The sequence below is a fragment of the Salvelinus sp. IW2-2015 genome, linkage group LG11 (genome assembly GCF_002910315.2).
Source record: "Salvelinus sp. IW2-2015 linkage group LG11, ASM291031v2, whole genome shotgun sequence".
Taxonomy (NCBI): Eukaryota; Metazoa; Chordata; class Actinopteri; order Salmoniformes; family Salmonidae; genus Salvelinus; species Salvelinus sp. IW2-2015.
The window spans coordinates 26,207,158-26,233,072 of NC_036851.1; the positions used below are offsets into that span (position 1 = coordinate 26,207,158).

The 25,915-nt window shown below is 41.1% G+C and overlaps 1 protein-coding gene across 2 annotated transcripts; it reads left to right on the forward strand.

Moving 5' to 3' along the window:
• LOC111970055 (F-actin-capping protein subunit beta isoforms 1 and 2) lies at positions 1 to 25,915 on the forward strand. 2 transcript variants are annotated; one of them, XM_023996546.2, is made up of 9 exons: positions 1 to 212; positions 5,802 to 5,891; positions 21,156 to 21,277; positions 21,490 to 21,603; positions 22,060 to 22,318; positions 22,547 to 22,612; positions 23,988 to 24,064; positions 24,488 to 24,589; positions 25,275 to 25,734. In XM_023996546.2, exons 1-8 carry the CDS (start codon positions 210 to 212, stop codon positions 24,579 to 24,581), a joined length of 825 nt encoding a protein of 274 aa, XP_023852314.1. In that variant the 5' UTR covers positions 1 to 209; the 3' UTR covers positions 24,582 to 24,589; positions 25,275 to 25,734. The 2 variants fall into 2 exon arrangements, with proteins under 2 accessions (XP_023852314.1, XP_023852315.1); XM_023996547.2 differs by lacking the exon at positions 24,488 to 24,589 and having other exon boundaries at positions 25,275 to 25,915.

The window sequence follows — 25,915 nt, forward strand, 5'->3', positions numbered from 1 at the left end:
TGGTAAGTAGTGACGACCCCCGTTCCTGTACCCGGTTGAGGAAGTGAATTCGCTGACAGGGCTGGGTTCCGTGAGGGAGGCGAAAGAAACATAATTTACCTGGTGGGGATAAAAACAACAACAGTATAGAAGAACAAGTTGTGCAAGCACAATAAAACGTACGTGTAAAGCATATTTCCTCTCCGAGATCGTCACTGAGCGCCGCAGACATGGTAAGGCAGCGGAGAAGAGCTGGAGGAATGGGTCGTTTTTGGTGGGGCTGCTAAGGGATATTAGCCAGCTAGCATGCTATCTGTCCTTTTATAGGAAGTGCTGTGTTGCGTTTCGACAGTGGCATATACATTCATATAAATGATCTACCCACAGTTAGCTAAACAACCTAGCTATGAATGTTACTCCGATTTTCATTGTTAACTAACTAGCCAGCTTGATGTTCCGCGCGCAGAATAAAGTTACAGGATGTTTTGGATTGAGAAACTAGTTCGGGGATTAAAGGGGTCTCGCTCTCGCTACCCCCTCTTCTTGCACACCCCATGGTTAAAATAGTACAAGCGCTGGGTTGCCTGTCGCTAAAATCGGCCTGCGCCGCCCCTTCTCTCCGGTGGATTTGAGGCCACAACTCAACTTTTCATTGACTTCAACAATGTGAATTACGTGTTCAGTATCTTTTGTTCTTTACTGTCAGTGTAAGTTTTTGAAAAACACGTTTAATAATGTAACTGTGAAATTGTTTCATGAAATAATTCACTAACATCCTTTCAATGTTAGGCATATTGTGGTGCACCTGACAAAATATATTCAACCACCATTGCATGGTAATTCAAATCAAAGTTTATTTGTCACGTGCGCGGAATACAACAGGTGTAGTAGACCTTACAGTGAAATGCTTACTTACAGACTCTAACCAATAGTGCAAAAAAGGTATTAGGGGAACAGTAGGTAAGTAAAGAAATAAAATAACAGTAGCAATTATTTTTACGATATAGGCCTATATTATGGGGCAGGTAGCCTCGAGGTTAGAGCATTGAGCCAGTAAACGAAAGGTTGATTGTTCGAATACCAGAGCTGACAAATTGAAAACATTTTAACAAATCGTTCACTGTGCCCTTGAGCAAGGCACTTAACTCAAATTACTCCAGGGATGCTGTACAATGGCGACCCTAGCTATGACCCCACTTCCTGCAGGGGAGTTGGGATATGCAAAAAAACATTACCATTACATACTTGTTTATTATTATTTTGAAATTCCTAATGGCTTTAAACACTTGAAGTAATGTGGCTGCCTTGTCACCAACAAATCTAACTAGCTACATTCACACATCAAACTCCACTCTACTCCTTTTATGAATGTTGCACACTTGGAATGAAGGTCTGATACATTATAATGGAGAGCAGATGGCTTGTCTCCCCAGCCACCCGCTGACCTCATCCATCATGTTGTTCCATCCTCGCTGCTCTTCTCGGCCCCCAGGGCAGTTGGTCCAGCAGTGTTTACACCGAGACTAGGGCGTTGGTAAACAGTGTCAGGGAGTGCAGGTGTCGGCTGAACAAGGCTGATTCATCTGCCTAGAAACAACCCAAAAGTGTGAGAGAGGGCATGCAGTACATGATCTGAAAACCTTGGCTGTGTTCAGGAGAAAGCAGACTGGAGTTTGTTTAGGGAAGGAATGATTCTGTCTGTGTGATTCTCCTATAGCCAGCTGCTCCGGTTTCATCTGATGACTTGGCATTTGATTTTTGATTTATTAGGATCCCCATTAGCCGACGCCAATGGTGACAGCTAGTTTAACTGGGGTCTGACATGTATAACGAAAAAGACTTTCGGCAAGACTTTACAATTTGCATACACATGTTAATGTTTTTAAATGTATCTCAGTTACACATACATGTCAGTACATACACACAACAAGTAGGTCAAATGGGGGAGAGGCGTTGTGCCGTGAGATTCTGGTTTTTGAAACCAGGTTTTCTGCACTAGTGCTATATAAGATGGAAAGGAGTTCCATGCACTCATGGCTCTGTATAATACTGTACTTTTCCTTGAATTTGTTCTGGACCTGGGGACTGTGAAAAGACCCCAGGTGGCATGTCTGGTGGGGTAAGTGTGTGTGCTGTGTGTAAGTTGGCGAAGCAAACAATTTGGAATTTCCCGCACATTCTTTCTTATAAAAACAAGAAGTGACGCAGTCCGTCTTTCCTCAACTCTTAGCCAAGAGAGACTGGCATGTGTAGTATTAATATTAGCCCTCTGATTACAATGAAGAGCAAGATGTGCCTCTCTGTTCTGGGCCAGCTGCAGCTTAACTAGGTCTTTCTTTGCTGCACTTGACTGGACAATATTCAAGATAAGATAAAACTAGAGCCTGCGGGACTTGATTTGTGGAGTGGTGTCAAAAAAGCGGTTAGACCTCTATCTTTACAACCATTGAATCCATATGTTTTGACCATGACAGTTTGCAATCTAAGGTAACACCCAAGTAATTTAGTCTCCTAAACTTGTTCAACAGCCACACCATTCATTACCAGATTCAGCTGAGATCCAGAACTTGGGGAATGATTTGTACCAAATACAATGCTCTTAGTTTTAGAGATGTTTAGGACCAGTTTTTTACTGGCCACCCATTCCAAAACAGACTGCAACTCTTTGTTAAGGGTTTCCGTGACTATATTAGCTGTGGTTGCTGATGCATATAAATTGAAAGACATTGAGTTGATTACTGGTATTCCTGTGAATTTGTATATTGGCATTGGTGTGTTTTTTTGTTTGTGAATCAGATGTTGTTTATGAGAACCACCATGTGTTTTGACAGGTGTTCAGTTTGTGTTGTTTCTAGACTTTTAGGTCTCTAGGCTATATCTCAATTTGTTGTCTTTGCATCTCTCAAGATGAGTGTGTTGCTGCACTATTTATCAGTACTTACAAAAATTCTGTTACTTTTGTTTATTTAATTGGAATAGGACTACAGTCAGAACTGCGTTAAGTTGAAATTGGATGAATACAAACTTGACTTGAGTTGCTCCAGATTAGAGGTTGACCAATTTATGATTTTTCAACGCTGATACCGATTGATGGAGGACCAAAAAAAGACGATACCGATTAATCGGACGATTAAATTCTTTTCTTTTTTTTCATATATTATTTTTTTATAGAAAAAATAATGACAATTACAACAATGCTCAATGAACACTTTTTAAATTATAACTTAATATAATGCATGAATAAAATCAATGTAGTCTCAAATAAATAATGAAACATGTTCAATTTGGTTTAAATAATGCAAAAACAGTTTTGAAGAAAGTAAAAGTGCAATATGTGCCATGTAAAAAAGCTAACGTTTAAGTTCCTTGCTCAGAACATGAGAACATGAAAGCTGGTGGGTCCTTTTAACATGTGGTCAGCCTGCCACGCAGTCTCCTCGTGGAGTGCAATATAATCGGTGTCCAAAAATGCTGATTACCGATTCTTATGAAAACTTGAAAAGGGCCCTAATTAATTGGCCATGCCGATTTAATCGGTCGACCTCTACTCCAGATATCTCTGTCCTGTACATTTCTCAGGGGTTTCATGTTGTGGCTGGCCTGTCCTTCCCTGCATGCTGATAACCTGCTCACCATAGTTCAGAGAGGGATCACCCTCAGGGAAGTCTCTGCTAGGTGGTCCGCTAGCTTAGCTTCTCCCCATTAACAACAATCCTCTCTGTTCCACTGCTAGATCTCCTCAGTAATTGAACATACGGAAAGCTTGTGGAGGGACTGATGCCATGAATCAATCCGTATTCATTCATCCTTCTTTCTGAAGTTCAGTTTAATCATATTTATTTATATGTGCTTGTTTGACAAAGTTGTCAGTAATACAACACAATACAACACGCCTGTATTCAAAAAGCAAGCCTGAGCCCATGGAATTTTGGATCATGGTAATTGGCCAGCCAAATGACAGCAGTCATCATAAAAAAACTTAACAATAAAAAAAGAGGCACATTTTCTTCTCTCCTCTGCTCCTGACTGCATGTGCTGCCATTAAAAATAGAACAAATAAAATGGACGTTCCCATTCAAGTCAATGATGGCATAATGAGTGGACTGGCCGCCTGTGCGAGTTTACCCATAGGAGCAAAGCAGGAAGTAAAAGCAGGAAGTGTACCCATCCATGCTGTGATTTGTTGATTCAACTCCACTGCATTGGAAAAAAAACATTGCATGAGCACAGTTAAAGGTAGACTCAGTGAATTGCCATGCCATGAGCAGCACCGCAGATATTGAGATGGGTGAGATGCAACACCTCGCTCTCACACAGTCACACAGTATCTGGGCATGTGCATGCGATCGCTTCACGCTGTTAACAGCGTGGTAGCCAGTGGACCAAAACACCGGAGAAGTTGAGCCTCACGCTTCAACTCTCATAGTTGTGGAAATTTACCCACTATGCTGTTAACATTTGACCTTTAACATCATTTTTAATGAACATTCTACATTACCGTGGAAATGATTGCATTACAATACCAGGCAGTAATTGTGAGCGTACCCATTACCAGTCAAATTGCCAGGGTTAGAGTTTCCAAGCCATTCTTTTAAACTTAAAAAAAAGTTATGACTTATTTTATTGAGTCTCATCCATAACCGTCGGTTCTATGGTAATTGTGCCAGTAAGAACAGAGTATTGTAATGGATACTCATTCTCCACAAATTAGTCTTTACATTTTTTTTTATAACTTATCTTTCCTCACAAAGGTTTGTACTCAGTTTTATAGCAGAGGAAGTAGGAGAGGCAGTGGAGTGACTCGTTCACATCCTTTTGGTATAGGTTTAGTCACATTTTCAGTTGATGGGAACTGTTGTCTTCATTTATGAGCTCTCAAGCAATCAAATAATTTACATAGGTCAACATTATTTTAAGTCTTTCTAGATGCCATAAAATGACTGGCCTGTATCAATAACTGGAGGCTCCACAGCATTGCCTTATATGGTAACCAGTCAATCTGTCTTCTAACTACCATGGTAACAAAATGTTTTTCACGTTTGACCCCGTCTAAAGCTGAGTTTTTAGCCAGGGCCCAGTTGTAGATTTAGACACTCCCCTAAAGGAATCTACCATGTGTTGTAAAGTTGCCTAGTGTACTTGATAGACCTATCACATACACAACAAGGCTATTTAGGGGCAAATCCAGAACTTCCTCTCTCATGCCACTTAGTTTTGCTTTGATAAAGGCCGTTACTGTAACCATGAGCAGCTAGTTCCATGACCTATGTAATCTTAGGATGCAGTGAGTGAGTGTATGGCTATTGTTGTCAGGGTGTGAATGTTCTCTACATACCCTAGTCACGGCATTGCTCGGCCCTGTCGTATCTACTGTAAGAATGTAACATGCATCCATCACTGGCTGCCTCCTCATTCTGCTGGGGCTGTGTGGGAGGCCGGAAACTTTTTTGGCTCTGTTGTCAATTCAATCTATTTTGGTTGATTAAATGTAGACAGTGATGGGGATGCATTTTAAACTAAAACATTTTAAAGTTCATTTAATCTCCTTTTTTAAAAGATTCATGAAAATCAACTGTTAAAACAGCCAGCTTCTTATATGTTCCAAGACCAGCTTAAACTGTTGAGACTCTTTCTGCAGGGTTGAACTTGGCAAGGAACAAGTTCATGTAAAATGAACAGTGAAACACACATTTTCTCTTGTAAAATAAAAAAAAGTTGACAAAAAGCAAGTGGAACTTGCTTTTAGACTTTCTTTTGCAGAACTATACATTTTGTGTGTTGGAATGTGTATCAAAAGCTGACTCTTATTTTGTGTGTTTCAGAATGACCAGCAGCTGGACTGTGCTCTGGACCTGATGAGGCGTCTTCCTCCCCAGCAGATCGAGAAGAATCTCAGTGACCTCATCGACCTGGTGAGTCTCCAGCAGAAGACAACCTTATAGGGAGGGGCACTCAACATGTACGGCACTTACAAATGACCTGATGATTGGCGGAAAAAATTAAGACAATTGTGGGAGCTGTTTTATTAGACTTCAGTGCAGCTTTTGACATTATCGATCATAGTCTGCTGCTGGAAAAACAACCTGTTTATTTTGCTTTACGTCAACTCTTGATCCATGATATAGCAGAGATCTGTCTAATGGAAGCGCCTCCAACATAATCAAGTCTGTAGTTGTAGCGAACTGAAAAGAGGAGCTACCCGGGGATGTGTGTGCTTTGGGGACCTTTAACTTCTTGTGGCTACAGGGGCAGTATTGAGTAGCTTGGATGAAAGGTGCACAGAGGTGCCCATAGTAAACTGCCTGCTCCTCAGTCCCAGTTGCTAATATATGCATATTATTATTCGTATTTGATAGAAAACACTCTGAAGTTTCTTAAACTGTTTGAATGATGTCTGTGAGTATAACAGAACTCATATGGCGGGCAAAAACCTGAGAAAAAATCCAAACAGGAAGTGGGAATTCTGATGTTGGTCGATTTTTAACACAGCCCCTACAGAACACACAGTTGGATATGGATGAGTTTGCACTTCCTACGGCTTCCACTAGATGTCAACAGTCTGTAGAACCTTGTCTGATGCCTCTACTGTGTAGTGGGGCTGAAGGAGACAGGAAATAGTCAGGTCTACCATGACCCGGCCATGCGCGTTCACGTGAGAGGGAGCTCTGTTCCATCGCACATCTGAAGTCAATGTAATTCTCCGGTTGGAACGTTACCGAAGATTTATGTTAAAAACATTCTAAAGATTGATTCAATACATCGTTTGACATGTTTCTACTGACTGTTACGGAACTTTTTGACATTGTCAGCTTTTACTGAACGCGCTTTCTGTCTTTTTTGATTTGTTTACCAAACACGCTAACAAAAATAGCTATTTGGACATAAATGATGGACATTACCGAACAAAACTAACATTTCTTGTGGGAGTCCTGGGAGTGCATTCCGACGAAGATCAGCAAAGGTAAGTGAAGATTTATAATGCTTTTTATGAGTTTTGTTGACTGCACAATTTGGCGGGTACCTGTATGGCTTCCTTTTGTGGCTGAACGCTGTTCTCAGATTATTGAATATTGTGCTTTTGCCGTAAAGCTTTTTGAAATCTGACACAGCGGTTGCGTTAAGAACAAATGTATCTTTAATTCTATGTAAAACTTGTATCTTTATTCAAAGTTTATGATGAGTATTTCTGTAAATTGATGTGGCTCTCTGCAAAATCACCGGATTTTTTTTTGAACTACTGAACATAACGCGCTAATGTAAACTGAGGTTTTTGGATATAAATATGAGCTTTATCGAACAAAACATATATGTATTGTGTAACATGAAGTCCTATGTGTGTAATCTGATGAAGATCATCAAAGGTTCGTGATTAATTTTATCTCTTTCTACTTTTTGTGACTCCTCTCTTTGGCTGGAAAAATGACTGTTTTTCTGTGATTTTTGAGGTGACCTAACAAAATCGTTTGGTGCTTTCGCTGTAAAGCCTATTTGAAATCGGGACACTTTGGTGGGGTTAACAAGATTACCTTTAAAATGGTATAAGATACATGTATGTTTGAGGAATTTTAATTATGAGATTTCTGTTTGAATTTGGCGCCCTGCACTTTCACTGGCTGTTGTCATATCATCCCGTTAACTTCTTATGGCTGCAATCCCGTTAACAGAAAGTGACTGGCAGAACGGGTGTTGAATGTGGAGGAAGAGGGCTGCAGTAGGTATCTCAGATAGGGGGAGTGAGGCCTAAGAGTTTATAAATATGCATCAACCAGTGGGTCTTGCGATGGGTACACAGACAACCAGTTTACAGAGGCGTATAGAGTGCAGTGATGTGTCCTATACGGAGCATTGGTGGCAAATCTGGTGAAGAACATCTAGCCACACGAGAGCACCCTTGCCTGCCAATCTATTAATTACGTTTCTGTAATCTAGCATGGGTAGGATGGTCATCTGAATCAGGGTTCATTTGGCAGCTGGGGTGAGAGAGGAGCGATTATGATAGAGGAAACCAAGTCTATACTCCCAAGTACTTGTATGAGGTGACTACCTCAAGCTCTAAACCCTCAGAGGTAGTAGTCACACTGGTGGGGAGCGGGGCATTCTTCTTACCAAACCACATGACCTTTGTTTTGGAGGTGTTCAGAACAAGTTTAAGGGCAGGGAAAGCTTGTTGGACACTAAGAAAGCTTTGTTGTAGAGCGTTTAACACAATATCCGGGGAGGTGCCAGCTGAGTATAAGACTGTATCAGCTGCATATAAATGGATGAGAGCGCTTCCTACTGCCTGAGATATGTTGTTGATGTAAATTGATAAGAGAGTGGGGCCTAGGATCGAACCTTGGGGTACTCCCTTGGTTACAGTCATGGGCTGAGACAGCAGAGGTGCTGACTTTATACACTGCACTCTTTGAGAGAGGTAGTCAGCAAACCAAGCCAAAGACTTCTGCGACACCAATACTCCTTAGCCAGCCCACAAGAATGGAATCATCTACCCTATCAAAAGCTTTGGCCAAGTCAATAAAAATAGCTGCACAACATTGCTTAGAATCAAGGGCAATGGTTTCATCATTTAGGACCTTTAGGTTGAGGTGACACATCCATAACCTGAGCGGAAAGCAGATTGCATACCAGCGAGAATACTATAGACCTCAAGAAAGCCAGTCAGCTGATTATTGACAAGTTTGTCCAACACTTTTTGATAAACGGGGCAAAATTAAAATTGGCCTATAACCGTTAGGATCAGATGAATCACCCCCTTTTTAACTTCTTATGGCTGCATCCCACTACAGGGATCAATATGACAGCAGCCAGTGACAGTGCAGGGTGCAAAATTCAAACAGATATCTCATAATTAAAATTCCTCAAACATACATGTGTCTTATATCATTTTAAAGGTATTCTTGTTAATCCCACCAAAGTGTCCGATTTCAAATATACTTTTCAGCGAAGGCACTACAAACGATTGTTAGGTCACCATCAAACCACAATAAGCACAGCCATTTTCCCAGCGAAATATAGCAGGCAGAAATAGAAATCAAATTAATCACTAACCTTTGATTATCTTCATCAGATGACACTCATAGGACTTCATGTTACACAATACATGCATGTTTTGTTAGATAAAGTTCATATTTCTATCAAAAAATCTGAGTTTACATTGGCGCGTTACATTCACACGTTACATTCACTAGTTCCAAAAACATCAAGTGATTTTGCATAGCCACATCGCTTCAACAGAAATACTCATCATAAATGTAGATGATAATACAAGTTATACACATGGAATTATAGATATACCTCTCCTTAATGCAACCGCTGTGTCAGATTTCAAAAAAACTTTACGGAAAAAGCAAATCATGCAATAATCTGAGACGGAGCTCAGAACAATAGCCATATTAGCCGCCATGTTGGGGTCAACAGAAACCAGAAAATATATGATAAATGTTTCCTTACCTTTGAACTTCATCAGAATGCAGTCCTAGGAATCCCAGGTCCACAATAAATGCTTGATTTGTTCGATAATGTCCGTTATTTATGTCCAATTAGCTACTTTGGTTAGCGCCTTTGGTAAACAATTCCAAAGTCACAAAGCACCTCCACTATAACGTGACGAAATGTCCAAAAGTTCCGAAACAGTCAGTAGAAACATGTCAAACGATGTACTGAATCAATCTTTAGAATGTTAACCTTTCTGCGCACAGATCCCGATTTTACGGGATCATTTCCCTAAACAACTGCTGAATTGCAGGGTGCCAAATTTAAAAATATTTATAATCATGCAATCACAAGTGAAATATACCAAAACACAGCTTAGCTTGTTGTTAATCCACCTATCGTGTCAGATTTTGAAAATATGCTTTACAGAGAAAGAAATCCAAGCTTTTGTGAATGTAACAATCAATGCTACAACAGCTAGCCCCAAATTAGCATGGTCACGAAAGTCAGAAAAGCAATAAAATTAATCGCTTACCTTTGATAATCTTAGGATGTTTGCACTCACGAGACTCCCAGTTACACAACAAATGTTATTTTTGTTCGATAAATATTACTTTTATCACAAAAAAACGCCATTTGGGTTGCGTGTAATGTTCAGAAAACTACAGCCTCGTTCCGTTCGACGAAAATTCCAAAAAGTATCCGTAATGGTCGTAGAAACATGTCAAATGTTTTTTATAATCAATCTTCAGGTTGTTTTTAACAAACATAATCGATAATATTTCGACCGTAACCTATTCAATAAGAGAGAAAGGGAAAATGGAGAGCTCCCCTCTCGCGCGCAGGCACTATTCAAAGGACACCTGACTACTTTTGAAAAATCTTGTTCATTTTTCAAAATAAAAGCCTGAAACTGTCTAAAGCCTGGTTGATACCCCTTTTAAATGGAAGAAAGACTGGCCAGGAAACACAGATAAAAAAATATATATATATATATTTATTTATATATATATATATATATATATATAAGTTCTCCCACTTAAAAAGATGAAAGGCCTGTAATTTTCATCATAGGTACACTTCAACTATGACAGACAAAATGAGTAAAGAAAATCCAGAAAATCACATTGTAGGATTTTATATGAATTTATTTGCAAATTATGGTGGAAAATAAGTATTTGGTCACCTACAAACAAGCAAGATTTCTGGCTCTCACAGACCTGTAACTTCTTCTTTAAGGGGCTCCTCTGTCCTCCACTCGTTACCTGTATTAATGGCACCTGTTTGAACTTGTTATCAGTATAAGACAACCTGTACAACCTCAAACATTCACACTCCAACTCCACTATGGCCAAGACCAAAGAGCTGTCAAAGGACACCAGAAACAAAATTGTAGACCTGCACCAGGCTGGGAAGACTGAATCTGCAATAGGTAAGCAGCTTGGTTTAAAGAAATCAACTGTGGGAGCAATTATTAGGAAACGGAAGACATACAAGACCACTGATAATCTCCCTCGATCTGGGGCTCCACGCAAGATCTCACCCCGTGGGGTCAAAATGATCACAAGATCGGTGAGCAAAAATCCCAGAACCACACGGGAGTAGTGAATGACCTGCAGAGAGCTGGACCAAAGTAACAAAGCCTACCATCAGTAACACACTACGCCGCAGGGACTCAAACTGCAGTGCCAGACGTGTCGCCCTGCTTAAGCCAGTACATGTCCAGGCCGTCTGAAGTTTGCTAGAGAGCATTTGGATGATCCAGAAGAAGATTGGGAGAATGTCATATGGTCAGATGAACCAAAATATAACTTTTTGGTAAAACTCAACTCGTCGTGTTTGGAGGACAACGAATGCTGAGTTGCATCCAAGAACACCATACCTCTGTGAAGCATGGGGTGGAAATCATGCTTTTGGGCTGTTTTTCTGCAAAGGGACCAGGAGACTGATCCGTGTAAAGGAAAGAATGAATGGGGCATGTATCGTGAGATTTTGAGTGAAACCTCCTTCCATCAGCAAGGGCATTGAAGATGAAACGTGGCTGGGTCTTTCAGCATGACAATGATCCCAAAACACGCCGCCGCGGGCAACGAAGGAGTGGCTTCGTAAGAAGCATTTCAAGGTCCTGGAGTGGCCTAGCCAGTCTCCAGATCTCAACCCCATAGAAAATCTTTGGAGGGAGTTGAAAGTCCGTGTTGCCCAGTCAACAGCCCCAAAACATCACTGCTCTAGAGGAGATCTGCATGGAGGAATGGGCCAAAATACCAGCAACAGTGTGTGTGAACCTTGTGAAGACTTACAGAAAACGTTTGACCTCTGTCATTGCCAACAAAGGGTATATAACAAAGTATTGAGAAACTTTTGTTATTGACCAAATACTTATTTTCCACCATAATTTGCAAATAAATTCATTAAAAATCCTACAATGTGATTTTCTGGAATTTTTTTTCTCATTTTGTCTGTCATAGTTGAAGTGTACCTATGATGATAAATTACAGGCCTCATCTTTTTAAGTGGGAGAACTTGCACAATTGGTGGCCGACTAAATACTTTTTTGCCCCACTGTATGTAAACTTCTGACCCACTGGAATTGTGATACAGTGAAATAATCTTTCTGCAAACAATTGTTGGAGAAATTACTTCCATGCCCTGCTTCTAGTCCACTTACCAATATCTGAACGAGAGGCTCATTGAAATTGCAACAAGCGGTTCTGTGAAAATTTAATTAGAAGCCACTGCCAGATTTCCGGATTGGGCTGCGCTCAGTTTCTTGCCTTGGCAAATTTTAAGACCCTGCCTTTTGCAACCACGTACCTATGTGAGAGTGGATTCTCAGCCCTCCCTATCATGAACACTAAATACAGGCACAGACTGTGGAAAATTATTTTAAGACAGCTCTGCAATGTTGTATTGGAGAGAGTCTATGTGCCTTCTTTCAAGCACACCCTTCTCATTAACCTATGTTCGTCAAATTGTGAATAAAGTTTTATATGTAAGATGGTTAAATACAGAGCAAAATTATTGTTTATTATTATTTGTACCCTGGTCCTATAAGAGCTCTGTCACTTTCCACGAACCAGGTTGTGACAAACGCACACTCATTCTTATATTTAATAAATGTGTGGCGCAGGCTTACAACGATGGCAATAAACATTTGGGAGTGCGCTGAGCATGGTGCTGGAGGGGGTACGCAGGTGGAGGTTGAATGTTTTGAAGGGCTACGGGACTAAGTTTGAGAACCACTGGTGTAGATGAATACTTAACATATTTACATGTATTGTTATGCGGAAGCTCGTATCAATCAAAACTGATTGAATTGTCATAGTTATTATGCTTACACATAGCTGGATTTCTGAACTCCATGATGTGTACACCTCGGTGGTGTTAGGTTGCAACGACCTTGAGCAGAGTGTACCTACGACTACATCGAGTCTGTCGATACGAGGGAAGAGTCTGTGGTTGTATTTGGGTAACATTTTATCTGAAAATGTGGATTTCAACAAAAAAGAAAAGCACATAGCTACAGAGGACAAATGGGTGCACAGTGAGGGTTTTAAAGCTAGAATTAGTTGTAATTAAAACTGTAACAAAGCACCTTCCCCGCTTCTGTTTCGTTAAAAAGCTGAGGAACTGGCCTGGAGAAATGGCAAGGGGAATACCTAGTCAGTCGTACAACTGAAATGTGTCTTCCCAAATCAGAGGGGTACGGAGGCCTGCCTTAATCGACATCCACATCTTTGGCGCCCGGGGAACAGTGGGTTAACTGCCTTGCTTAGAGGCATAACGACAGAATTGTACTTTGTCCGCATGGGGATTCGATCCTGGAACCACTCTAAAATTCATAACAGAGCTATGGATGCAAGAATTTACCATCCATGCCATTTAAAATGAGTTTAACCATGTTTTTAGGCTATACAGTGTTTGTTTGCATTCATATTGTTTACAAACATTGCAAGATTATTTTGCGCTCTGATAGGGTACGAAAGTTAAACTAAACTCATGAGGCATGAATAACTTATATTCTTCAAGATTCATTGGGTGTATATAATCATTTATAAGTCCAAAAATGGATGTAGCAATTAACATTTTAAGGAGTATCGACTGACAGCGACTCGAAGTCGGAGATACAGTCCACACACTCATCTCAACTTCATTAATGTACATTATGGAGTTGAGGAACTCTGCTAGCTTATACAGACTTACAGTAGACTACCTACTAACAGCCAGGACTGTGCTTGAAATCTCCCGTAGTGCAAAAACATCTGACAGATTAAGCTGAATCAGACAGCTGAATCAAACCACACATTCTCTAGTGATTGTTCTCCACATTTTTTGGGGGATCATATCCGTTTTTCCCTTCAGACCCTCGTCTGCTCCTCTTCCTTTCTTCTCCCCTTTGACAACTCACTCCCCTGGGCACCAGCACTCTCCTTGACCGCCTCAGCCCGCTCCTCTGTATCTGGTTGTTAGCGCTCATTAGCAACGCTGTCAATCACTCTACATGAGCCCATTTAGCCCCTCCCTCTCCTTACACTCGCTTCTTACGGTTGAGAATCACCTGAGCTCACCTCCTCTAGCGTCACCATTTCCCCCTCTATACTGTTCTGTCCCCCCAACCATTCTCTTTCCTCCTTGATTCTACTTTCTACCCCAGTTTCCCACTTCTGCCTGCCTTCTGTCCCCCCTCTGTTTCTGTGTGTCTGGCGGTTGCCAGGTGTGGGGCTGTGTCCGTGGAACAAAGCAGGCATTGTCTCTGTGTGTTCTGATGGGGGGGGTCCATGTCACTCTGAGTAGTCATTTGTACCCCTTTATTCCCTGAGACTGTCATTCTAATTCTTATTCTCTCCCCCTCATTTCCCTGTCACCTTCTCTCCCACTTAGCAAGTAGACATGGAATGAGGGGAAAATTGGTTTAACCTCATTTCCCCCTCATTCAGGGACATCATATGCCAGCTTTCTCTCGTCTCCTTGTCATCTTTTTCTCACGCACACTATGCCCTCTCTCAACCGCTACAGTCTAGCCCAGCTTTTGCCGAAGATAACTTCTTTGTCCCCCCCGTTGTCTCGCGTCGGAAGAGGAACTCATCTTCTGAAAATCACTGCTCTCGGTAGCTATGTTGCACTGGCTACTATGGCAAACTATGCTCCAGCTAGCACCCTATTCCAAGCTGTTTGAATGGCCATAGCTAGTTTGCCAGCTTGTTGAAGTTGTAAGGGGTTGTCCTCAGAAATCTTTTCAAAAAAAAATTATTGAACCTTTTTTATTTAACTAGGCAAGTCAGTTAAGAACAAATTCTTATTTATAATGACGGCCTACCGTGGAACAGTGGGTTAATTTCCTTGTTCAGGGGCAGAACTACAGATGAGAAGGAAAAAATGAGAAAAATAAGAAGTTTTTACCTTGTCAGCTCAGGGATTCACTCCAGCAAACTTTTGGTTACTGGCCCAACGCTCTAACCCCTAGGCTACCTGCCGCCCGTATCTGACTCTGAGAGCTGCCACTGTGCCTCACTACTTTGCAACATTATCTTGTTGGCCAAATATTACAGAGAGCAGTCAGCTGTGCAATAGAACTCGGCGCACGAATCACGGCAGAACAGGTAATCATGATTACTAATTTGTGTATTAGCTAGAACTTCACTATGCTAGCTAGCTAGTGGGGCTATTCAGCATTTGAATGTGTGTGAACTGGCGTTGTTAGCATCCTTGACTTTTTGAGACTGGTTCAGCAAGCAGACACTAGCTAGCAAATGTCGTGCACATTACAAATGTCACATTCTGATTCTACTACCACAAAACACCTTAGCTAGATGTAGAATTGGGTAGTGAATATTTGCTCAGGTTTATAGTTTTTGGTAAAATTGACTTTTGAGGATGAAAGGGGGTTCAGGGGACGATGTCACCTTGCTAACATTTTCAAATATTAAAACAGCATATTGTAGCCGGACTGCTTTTTAGCTATCCCATATGTGTTTATGCGAGTGATCAGTGCAGACCGCAATCTATGTCTACATGTCTACACCATACACACACACACACACACACACACACACACCTAGAGCTGGGCGATATTGCCAAAATAGCGTGTGTATACATGCTCTATACATGCTCTCGCTACGTCGCTCGCACTTTTTTGGAACACCTACTCATTTAAGGGTTTTTCTTTATTTTTACTATTTTCTACATTGTAGAATAATAGTGAAGACAAACAATGAAAACACATATGGAATCATGTAGTAAGCAAAAAGGTGTTGAACAAATCAAGATATATTTGAGATTCTTCAAATAGCCACCCTTTGCCTTGATGACAGCTTTGCACACTTGGGATTTTCTCAACCAGTTTCACCTGGAATGCTTTTCCAACCATCTTGAACAACTTCCCACATATGCTGAACACTTGTTAGCTGCTTTTCCTTCACTCTGCGGTCCAACTCATCCCAAACCATCTCAATTTGTTTGAGGTCGGGGGATTGTGGAGGCCAGGTCATCTGATGAAGCACTCCATCACTCTCCTTATTGGTCAAATAGCCCTTACACAGCCTGGAGGTGTGTTGGGTCATTATCCTGTTGAAAAACAAATGATAGTCTCACTAACCGCTAGGCTACCTTCCGCCCCATTATTAGGTAGGTAGCCTAGTGGTTAGAGCATTGGACTAGTAACCGGAAGGTTGCAAGATCGAATCCCCGATCTGACAAAGTAAAAATGTTGTTCTGCCCCTGAACAAGGCAGTTAACCCACTGTTCCTAGGCCGTCATTGAAAATAAGAATTTGTTCTTAACTGACTTGCCTAGTAAATAAAAAATCCCAAACCAGTTGGGATGGCGTAACAGACTCTGCAGAATGCTGTGGTAGCCACGCTGGTTAAGTGTGCCTTGAATTCTAAATAAATCAGTGTCACCAGCAAAGCACCATAACACCACCACCTCCATGCTTTACGGTGGGAAATACACATGCGGAGATCATCCATTCACACACCGCGTCTCACAAAGATATGGCGGTTGGAACCAAAAATGACCAATTTGCACTCTAGACAAAATAACAAATTTCCATCGGTCTAATGTCCATTGCTCGTCTTTCTTGGCCCAAGCAAGTCTCTTCTTCTTATTGGTGTCCTTTAGTAGTGATTACTTTTCAGCAATTCAACCATGACGGCCTGATTCAGTCTCCTCGGAAAAGTTGATGTTGAGATGTGTCTGTTACTTGAACTCTGAAGCATTTATTTGGGCTGCAATTTCTGAAGCTGGTAACTAATGAACCTATCCTTTACAGCAGAGTTAACTCTGGGTCTTCCATTCCTGTGGCTGTCCTCATGAGAACCAGTTTCATCATAGCGCTTGATTGTTTTTGCGACTGCACTTGAAGAAACTTTAGTAGTTCTTGAAATGTTCCGTATTGACTGCCCTTCATGTCTTAAAGTATTGAGGAACTGTCGTTTCATTTAGCCTATTTGAGCTGTTCTTGCCATAATACGGACGTGGTTTTTACCCAAATAGGGCTATCTTCTTTATACTTGTGACAACACAACTGATTGGCTCAAACGCAGTAAGAAGGAAAGCAATTCTACAAATTAACTTTTTTAAGGCACACCTCTTGATGCTAGGGGTCAGATTCTTATTTTTATTTTATTTTTAATATCGTTCCCAAGGTAAACTGACATTTTCTCTGGCCCAGATCGTAGAATATGCATATAATTTACAGATTAGGATAGAAAACACTCCAACGTTTCCAAAACTGTCACAATATTGTCTGTGAGTATAACAGAACGTATTCTGCAGACCTGATAAAAATATAACCCGGAAGTGATATTTTAAAAAATAAAATAAAAATGTGTTTCCTGGACTGTCTTTCTTCCATTTAAAGGGGTATCAACCAGATTCCTTTTCCAATTGCTTCCTCAGGCTGTGACCAGGCTTTAGACATAGTTTCAGGCTTTTATTTTGAAAAATGAACGAGATTTTTCAWAAGTAGTCAGGTGTCYTCYGAATAGTTCCTGYGCGYGWGAGRGGAGCTCTCCATTTTCCKTTTSTCTCTTAWTGAATAGGTTAYGGTCCRGTTGAAATATTATYGATTATGTTTGTTAAAAACAACCTGAGGATTGAYTATAAAAAACATTTGACATGTTTCTACGACCATTACGGATACTTTTTGGAATTTGTCGAACGGAACACGGCTTTGGTTTTCTCAACATAATGCGCAACCCAAATGGTGTTTTTTTGTGATAAAAGTAATATTTATCGAACAAAAATAACATTTGTTGTGTAACTGGGAGTCTCGTGAGTGGAAATATCCGAAGATTATCAAAGGTAAGCGATTTAATTGTATTGCTTTTCTGACTTTCGTGACCGTGCTAATTTGGGGCTAGCTGTTGTAGCATTGAAAGCTACACTCACAAAAGCTTGGATTTCTTTCGTTGTAAAATATATTTTCAAAATCTGACAATAGGTGGATTAACAACAAGCTAAGCTGTGTTTTGGTATATTTCACTTGTGATTGCATGATTTATAAATATTTTTAGTAATATTTTTGCATTTGGCGCCCTGCAATTCTAGTGGTTGTTTAGGAAAGTGATCCCGTAAAAGGGATCCGTAGCGCAGAGAAGTTAATTGAAATGCATTCCAGGTGACTACCTCGTGAAGCTGGTTGAGAGAATGCCAAGAGTGTGCAAAGCTGTTAGGTTCTTATTTTTCAGAGTAAATGACTCTCGAAGCTTAAACCAAGTTTAATCATTCCCAAAGGTTCTGTACAGCTGTAATCAGACAGCAAAACATTTCTTTCTTCAGTTATATACATCCTACTTAAAACACTCCTCCAATCCTTACATTTTATGGCTCCACAGGAAGCTAATAAAGAGGGTAACAGGATAACAAACCTTTATTACTCCCTTAAGAGAATCTGTCCTCACCTCCTGACCTCAACACATTCCTTCATCTAATCCACAGATGTCCATTGTTTTTCTTCATAAAACCATTAACTTCTGACATAACCAAGTCTCTTTCATTTCCTATCTCAATGATCAAAGTTTAGCCGATTCCAACACTGGCTCTTTGAAGAATCTCAAATATAAAATATTTTGGTTACTACATGATTCATTTAAAAAATGTTGATGTCTTCACTAATATTCTACAATGTAGAAAATAGTCAAAATAAAGAAAAACCCTTGAATGAGTAAGTGTTCTAAAACTTTTGACCTGTACTGTATATACACTACCGTTCAAAAGTTTGGGATCACTTAGAAATGTCCTTGTGTTTTGCGGGTACTATTTAATTTAGCTGCCTGTTGAGGACTTGTGAGGTGTCTGTCTCAAACTAGACCCTAATGTACTTGTCCTCTTGCTCAGTTGTGCACCGGGGCCTCACACTCCTCTTTCTATTCTGGTTAGAGACAGTTTGCACTGTTCTGTGAAGGGAGTAGTACACAGTGTTGTACGAGATCTTCAGTTTCTTGGCAATTTCTCGCATGGAATAGCCTTCATTTCTCAGAACAAGAATAGGCTGACGAGTTTCAGAAGAAAGTTATTTGTTTCTGGCCATTTTGATCCTGTAATCAAACCTACAAATGCTGATGCTCCAGATACTCAACTAGTCTAAAGAAGGCTAGTTTTATTGCTTCTTTAATCAGAGCAGTTTTCAGCTGTGCAAACACAATTGCAAAAACGTTTTCTAATGATCAATTAGCCTTTTTTTAAATGATAAACTTGGATTAGCTAATTCAACGTTCCATTGGAACACAGGAGTGATGGTTTCTGACAATGGACCTCTGTACGCATATGCAGATATTCCATAAGAATCTGCCTTTTCCAGCTACAATAGTCATTTACAACATTAACAATGTCTGCACTGTATTTTTCATCAATTTGATGTTATTTTAATGGACAAATTTGCTTTTCTTTTCAATCAAGGACATTTCTAAGTGACCCCAAACTTTTGAACGGTAGTGTATATTTTTTAATTGAACCTTAACTTAGTTAAATAAAGAACAATTTCTTATTTACAATGACGGCCTACTCCAACCAAACCCGGACGATGCTGGGCCAATTGTGCGCCGCCCTATGGGACTCCCAATCACGGCTGGTTGTGATGGCCTGGAATCGAACCAGGGACTGTAGTGATCCCTCTAGCACTGAGATGCAGTGCCTTGGACCGCTGCGCCACTCGGGAGCCCGATAAACTGGGTGGTTCAAGCCATGAATGCTGATTGGCTGAAAGCCGTATATCTGAAAGCCGTGGTCATATATATACCACGGGTATGACAAAACATTTTATTTCTACTGCTCTAATTACGTTGGTAACCAGTTTCTAATAGCAAAGGGGACCTCGGGTTTGTGGTAAATGGCCATTATACCATGGCTAAGAGCTGTATCCAGGCACACAGTTTCCTGTGTGAATCAAGAATGGTCCACCACCCAAAGGACATCCAGCCAACTTGACAGAACTGTGGGAAGCGTTGGAGTCAACATGGACCAGCATCCCTGTGGAATGCTTTTGACACTTTGTAGAGTCCATGCCCTGACGAATTGAGGATGTTCTGAAGGCAAAGGGGGGTGTAACTCAATAATAGGAAGGTGTTCCTAATGTTTGGTATACTCAGTGTATTTGTCAATTAAAAGTCTCTTTAAAGTTTGGCTACATTTTCTGGTCCTTCCCTCATGTCAGCATTGGTTCGGACATGAGGCTGTAGCCAAAATGCATATCTCCTACACTTTCACATGTAGGCTTTTTTATTTATGTACATTAAAAATAGATTTGAATATTATTCCAATGTTTGCTGCTCTGATCCAATTCTGATTGGAGTAATTGTTTGATATTGTGAATTTTATTAAATCTATATTCACCGGCCACGAACGATGTTTACGAAACCGTGTTTGTAATAAAGCATCATTTGTTCGACCACATCTTCTGGGGTAGCTATCTTTAGCTTGGTACCTAGCTAGCACCAATACAACCAGCCTGAAAACATTGACCAGTAGGAACTGCAGATCCATCCTCAGTTATCTCCTATCACAGCCATTAAACTCTAACTGTTTTAGTCACCATTGGCCTCGTGGTGAAATCCCAGATCGGTTTTCTTCCTCTCCGGCAACTGAGTTAGGAAGGACACCTGTATCTTTGTAGTGAATGGGTGTGTTGATACACCATCCAAAGTGTAATAACTTCCCATGCTCAAAGGGATATTCAAAATCAGCTTTTTTTTACAATAGGTTACCTTTTTTGGGGCATTGGTAAACCTCCCTGGTTTTTGAGGTTGAATCTGTTTTTGAAATTCACTGCTTGACTGAGGGACCTTAAAGATAATTGAATGTGTGGGGTACAGAGATGAGGTTGTCATTCAGAAATCAAGTTAACCACTTATTGCACACAAATGAGTCCACTCAATGTAATATGTGACTTGTTAAGCAAATGTTTACTCCTGAACTTAACCCCTTTGTTATGGCAGTGAGTACTTATTGACTCAAGCCATTTCAGCTTTTCATAATACATTTTTCAACATTTTGTAAAACAATTCCACTTTGACATTATGGAGTATTCTGTGTAGGCCAGTGAGACAATCTCAATTTAATCAATTTGAAATGCCGAACAAAACAAAAATTTTCAAAAGTCAAGTGGTGTGAATACTTCCTGACGGCACTAAGTTTGCGAGAAGGTCTGCGTGTAAGTTCGTCAATGAAAGTGTGTGTGAGCATGTCGAATAGTATCAAGTGTGTTGTTGGAACATGTCGCGAGAACTTTCTCTGTCTGTGTCCAGGTGCCCAGTCTGTGTGAGGACCTACTCTCCTCTGTGGACCAGCCTCTGAAGATCGCCCGGGACAAGGTGGTGGGGAAAGACTACCTGCTCTGTGACTACAACAGAGACGGTGACTCCTACAGGTAGGACTGACAACCTGCAGCTCCTCCTTTATCTCTACCTTACTTCCCTTCCCACATATCCATCTCCTCAGAAACCATGCCTGGTAAAAATTAATGTCATTACAATTATTTGTTTGTCATACATGAACATTTGACCACACACAAATGATGGACATCCGTTTGGTCACAAAGGGTTGATTTTGGATTTTCTCTTGCTCATTCTTGTTTCTCAGATCCCCATGGAGTAATAAGTATGAGCCACCCATCGACGATGGTGCCATGCCATCTGCCCGCCTGCGCAAACTAGAGGTGGAAGCCAACAATGCCTTTGACCAGTATAGAGACCTGTGAGTACCAGTATGCCGTTGGTATGACCAAGTCAGAATGTGAAAGGAACAGACGGACTCATTATTGACACTTTAGAGTATCGTTACACCACAGTAATACCATTTATACTGTTATTATAAAGTGGGTCGTTTGGATCCTCAATTCTCATTGGCTATGCCATGTCTATGACGAAAATAAATAACCCGGTAATACCACCAATGAGTCTTATCATATATATCCAAGCCCTCCTAAGAGGAGACAGGTAGCCTAGTGGTTAGAGCGTTGGGCCAGTAACCGAAAGATTGCTAGATAGAATCCCAGAGCTGACAAGGTAAAAATCTGTCGTTCTGCCCCTGAACAAGGCAGTTAACCCACTGTTCCTAGACCGTCATTGTAAATAAGAATTTGTTCTTAACTGACTTGCCTAGTTAAATAAAGGTTCAATTTAAATAAATATATATGTATTGTGTTGTCAGGTACTTTGAGGGTGGCGTATCATCTGTGTATCTGTGGGACTTGGATCATGGCTTTGCTGGGGTCATCCTCATCAAGAAGGCTGGAGACGGCTCCAAGAAGATCAAAGGCTGCTGGGACTCCATCCATGTGGTGGAGGTGCAGGAGAAATCCAGCGGACGGACCGCTCACTACAAACTCACCTCCACCGTTATGCTGTGGCTCCAGACGACCAAGACTGGGTCTGGAACCATGAACCTGGGTGGCAGTCTGACAAGACAGGTACTTGCATACAACTGTGTGTGTGAGAGGATGTGGGTGGGTGGGTGGGAGGGAGGAACGGGTGTGTGGGGGGGGGGGCGGAACAGGGGTGGTGTGTGTTGTGGGGGGGTTGGTTGTGTGTGTACATGCTCTCGTAATCTGTCTTGTTTTGTAATCTGTTTCTTGGTTTACTTGTTGCAACATATTTCCACTGTTGGACTGTACAATACCCTCATCTTTCTCTTCCAGATGGAGAAAGACGAGACAGTTGGAGAGTCTTCCCCACATATTGCCAACATCGGCCGCCTGGTGGAGGTGGGTAGAACTACATCTACTATATGCATGCAGTTATGCACACTCACTGACATACTGTAAAGAAAATGAAATACAGAAGTATCATTTACACAAGTATTCACACCCTTTTGCTATGACACTCCAAATTGAGGTCAATTTCTTTTGATCATCCTTGAGATTTCAACTTCATTGGAGTCCACCTATGACCAATTCAATTGTTTGGACATGAGTTAGAAAGAAACACCTGTCTATATTAGGTCCCACAGTTGACAGTGCGTGTCAGAGCAGCAACCTTACTATGAAGTCAAAGGAACTGTCCGTAGATCTCAGATTGTGATGAAGCATATATCTGGGGAAGGGTATAAAACAATTTCTAGAATTGCAAAAAAATAGCATTTTGGGAAATGCAATAAAATATGGAACTACCCAGACTCTGCCTAGAGGTGGCCGTCCTACCAAACTGAGCAACCGGGCAGGGAGGTGACCAAGAACCCAATGACCACTCTGACAGAACAACAGAGTTCCTTGGCTGAGATGGGAGAACCTGCCAGAAGAACAACAAGTCTCTACAGCACTTCACCAATCTGGGGTTTATGGGAGAGTGGCCAGACGGAAGCCACTCCTAAGAAAATGGCACATGACAGCACGCCTGGAGTTCGCAAAAAGACATGTGAAAGACTCGGATCACAGGCAAAACATTCTGTGGTCTGATGAGACAAAAATTGAACTCTTTGGCCTGAATACAAAGTGCTCTGTCGCAGAAAACCAAGCACAGCTCATCACCTATCTAACACTATCCCTACCATGAAGCATGGTGGTGGCAGCATCATGCTATGGGGATGCTTTTCAGCAGCAGGGACTGGGAGACTGGTAAGGGCATGGCTTCAGAACAAGAATGTGAAAGTCCTTGAGTGGCCCAAACAAAGTCCAGACTTGAATCCCATCTAATTTAACAGAGCTTGAGAAAATCTACAAGGAAAAATGCAACCCTGATAGACATATCCATGATGAAAGTTGTAATCGCCATCAAGGGGTGTGAATACTTATGTGAACTAGATATCTGCATTTCATTTTCAATGTGTGAGAAATTATATTACTGTATTGGTTTACATGGAGTTACTTTAGCATTATTTCAGCTAAGGAATCCATGTAAACCACGATGTGCGTGTGTGTGTGTAACTGTATAAATTAGCAACAAATCCTAAAAACATGTTTTCACTTTGTCGTTATGGGGTATTGTGTGCTGATGGGTGATCAAAAATAATCAATTTTGAATTCAGGCTGTTACAACAAAATGTGCAATAGGTCAAGGAGTATAAAACATTTCTGAAGGCACTATCTATTGATATGGATATCACAAGATTAGTGTTATGTCAATTCATTTTTCTAACCTCAGGATATGGAGAATAAGATTCGCTCCACTCTCAACGAGATCTACTTTGGGAAGACCAAGGACATCGTCAATGGTTTAAGGTACGTGAGTGCGGACACACACACTTGTCACATTGATATAAAGTCACTATATTCTGCTGCAGATGCTCCAAGTCTCAGCACACCTGACATCCACGTCAAAGACGGGTACTAATGGGCTCCTGCAGTCTCCTACTGCATTTCTAGTTAGGCCTCTTTCAGCCACACGCCTGTTTTTAACCTTGGCTACTACAGCTCATCTGTTGACTGGGATTTTCCCTCATTTTTTCTCCCATATTGTGTTATCTGCTTCCCATGTCATTGTCTGTTTTTCAGTTCTACATTTTTCAACCTTGTTTATTTGCTTCCATTTCCCTTCTCCTTCCCCTGCCCACTCTCTTCTCTATGCCCACTCGTCCCTCGTCTGTCTGCCTGTCCCTCTTCTTCTCCTTTTCTCCTCTCCCCCTCCTCTCCACTGTGGTCCAGATCTATTGACTCTCTGCCTGATAACCAAAAGTACCGGCAGCTCCAGAAGGAGCTGTCTCAGGTCCTTACCCAGCGCCAGATCTTCATTGACTAAGGCCAGAGGTATCGTCTGGCATGGGACAACAGGCTGTGTGTCTGTGGCATTGGAGAAATGTGTGTGCGCGCGTGCATGTGTGGCATGGTGTTTGTGTGATTGAATGGTTTCCCAGAAAGTTGCAACACGCTGACATTGTTTCTCAAGGAGCGTTTGTTGCAGCTAAGCCAACCGTGCCAACATGCAGTTTGAGACAACCAACTGCATGAGGAAGAGTCCTAGATGATAAACTTACCTGACTAAACATTTAATGTTGATTGCACCTAAGTGTCTGGAGTGTATTAACCCAGCCATCTTCTCTCTACAGTGAGAGTTGGAGACAATGTGATATCCTCACAACTTGTTGTTTAAAAATGAATTTGCTCTATATCTCTACCTATTTGTCTTCTATCTACCCATCTTATTTGCTTTCTCACAAATTCACTTTTACTGCATCTATTAATTGAGTTCCAAATAGGCCCCTATTCCCTTGGCACTCCTGTATATCTGAAACTATTGTAATGTTTTATGGTACTTGCTTCACCTTAGCTTCTGTGAGGCTGAGTGAAGCTTTTATCATATTGCTTAGGTTTTTATTTATTTATCAAAAATATCTACAGGAGTGCTTAGGGGAGTCGGTGTTACAGGTTGATTTGGAATCTAGTGTATATTTAATCTGTCTCACTCCTTCTCTCACTCCCTCTTCCCTGACAGGAGTGTTCAGACCCTGGCTGACAAGTCGAAGCAGGAGGCTCTGAAGAACGACCTGATGGAGGCGCTTAAACGCAAACAGCAAAGCTAGAGATGCTATTTTTTATTTTATTTTCCTCTTTCTCTCTGTTCCCCTCGCACTATCTCCACCTTACTCCAACCATCTTTTTTCTGTTTCTGTTTGTACGTCTCTCCTTCCATGCCTGTTTCAGTGCTGCACTGTTGTTCATTTGTGGAAAAAACAAAAAGGAGAAAATGCTTAGCCTTTTGTGTTTTTGTTTATTTTCACGCATTGTTTTGAGGCATCTCATTCGCTATCAAGCCATTCACCCACCCTGTCTCTCTCTCATGTTATGAATATTATGATAGTATTCTTAAGGTTAATGATAATCTTACAGTTTTACCGCAATGTTTATAATCCCTATAGCTCTGTCACAGCTGGGTCTGTTTTGAATGAGTGACATCAGCTTCTCCCCTATCCTCTGGTTAGGGGACAGAGTCAGATACAGACTGTACTGTAGCTAGGCTTGGCTGGGCTAACAAATCGTCATTCATTTCCACCAACGTTTTCTTTCTTGTACCCATTATATCAGTGTCTGTGCCACCACCTTTCTTGAAATATAACTGTCATTTTTCTGGGTGAT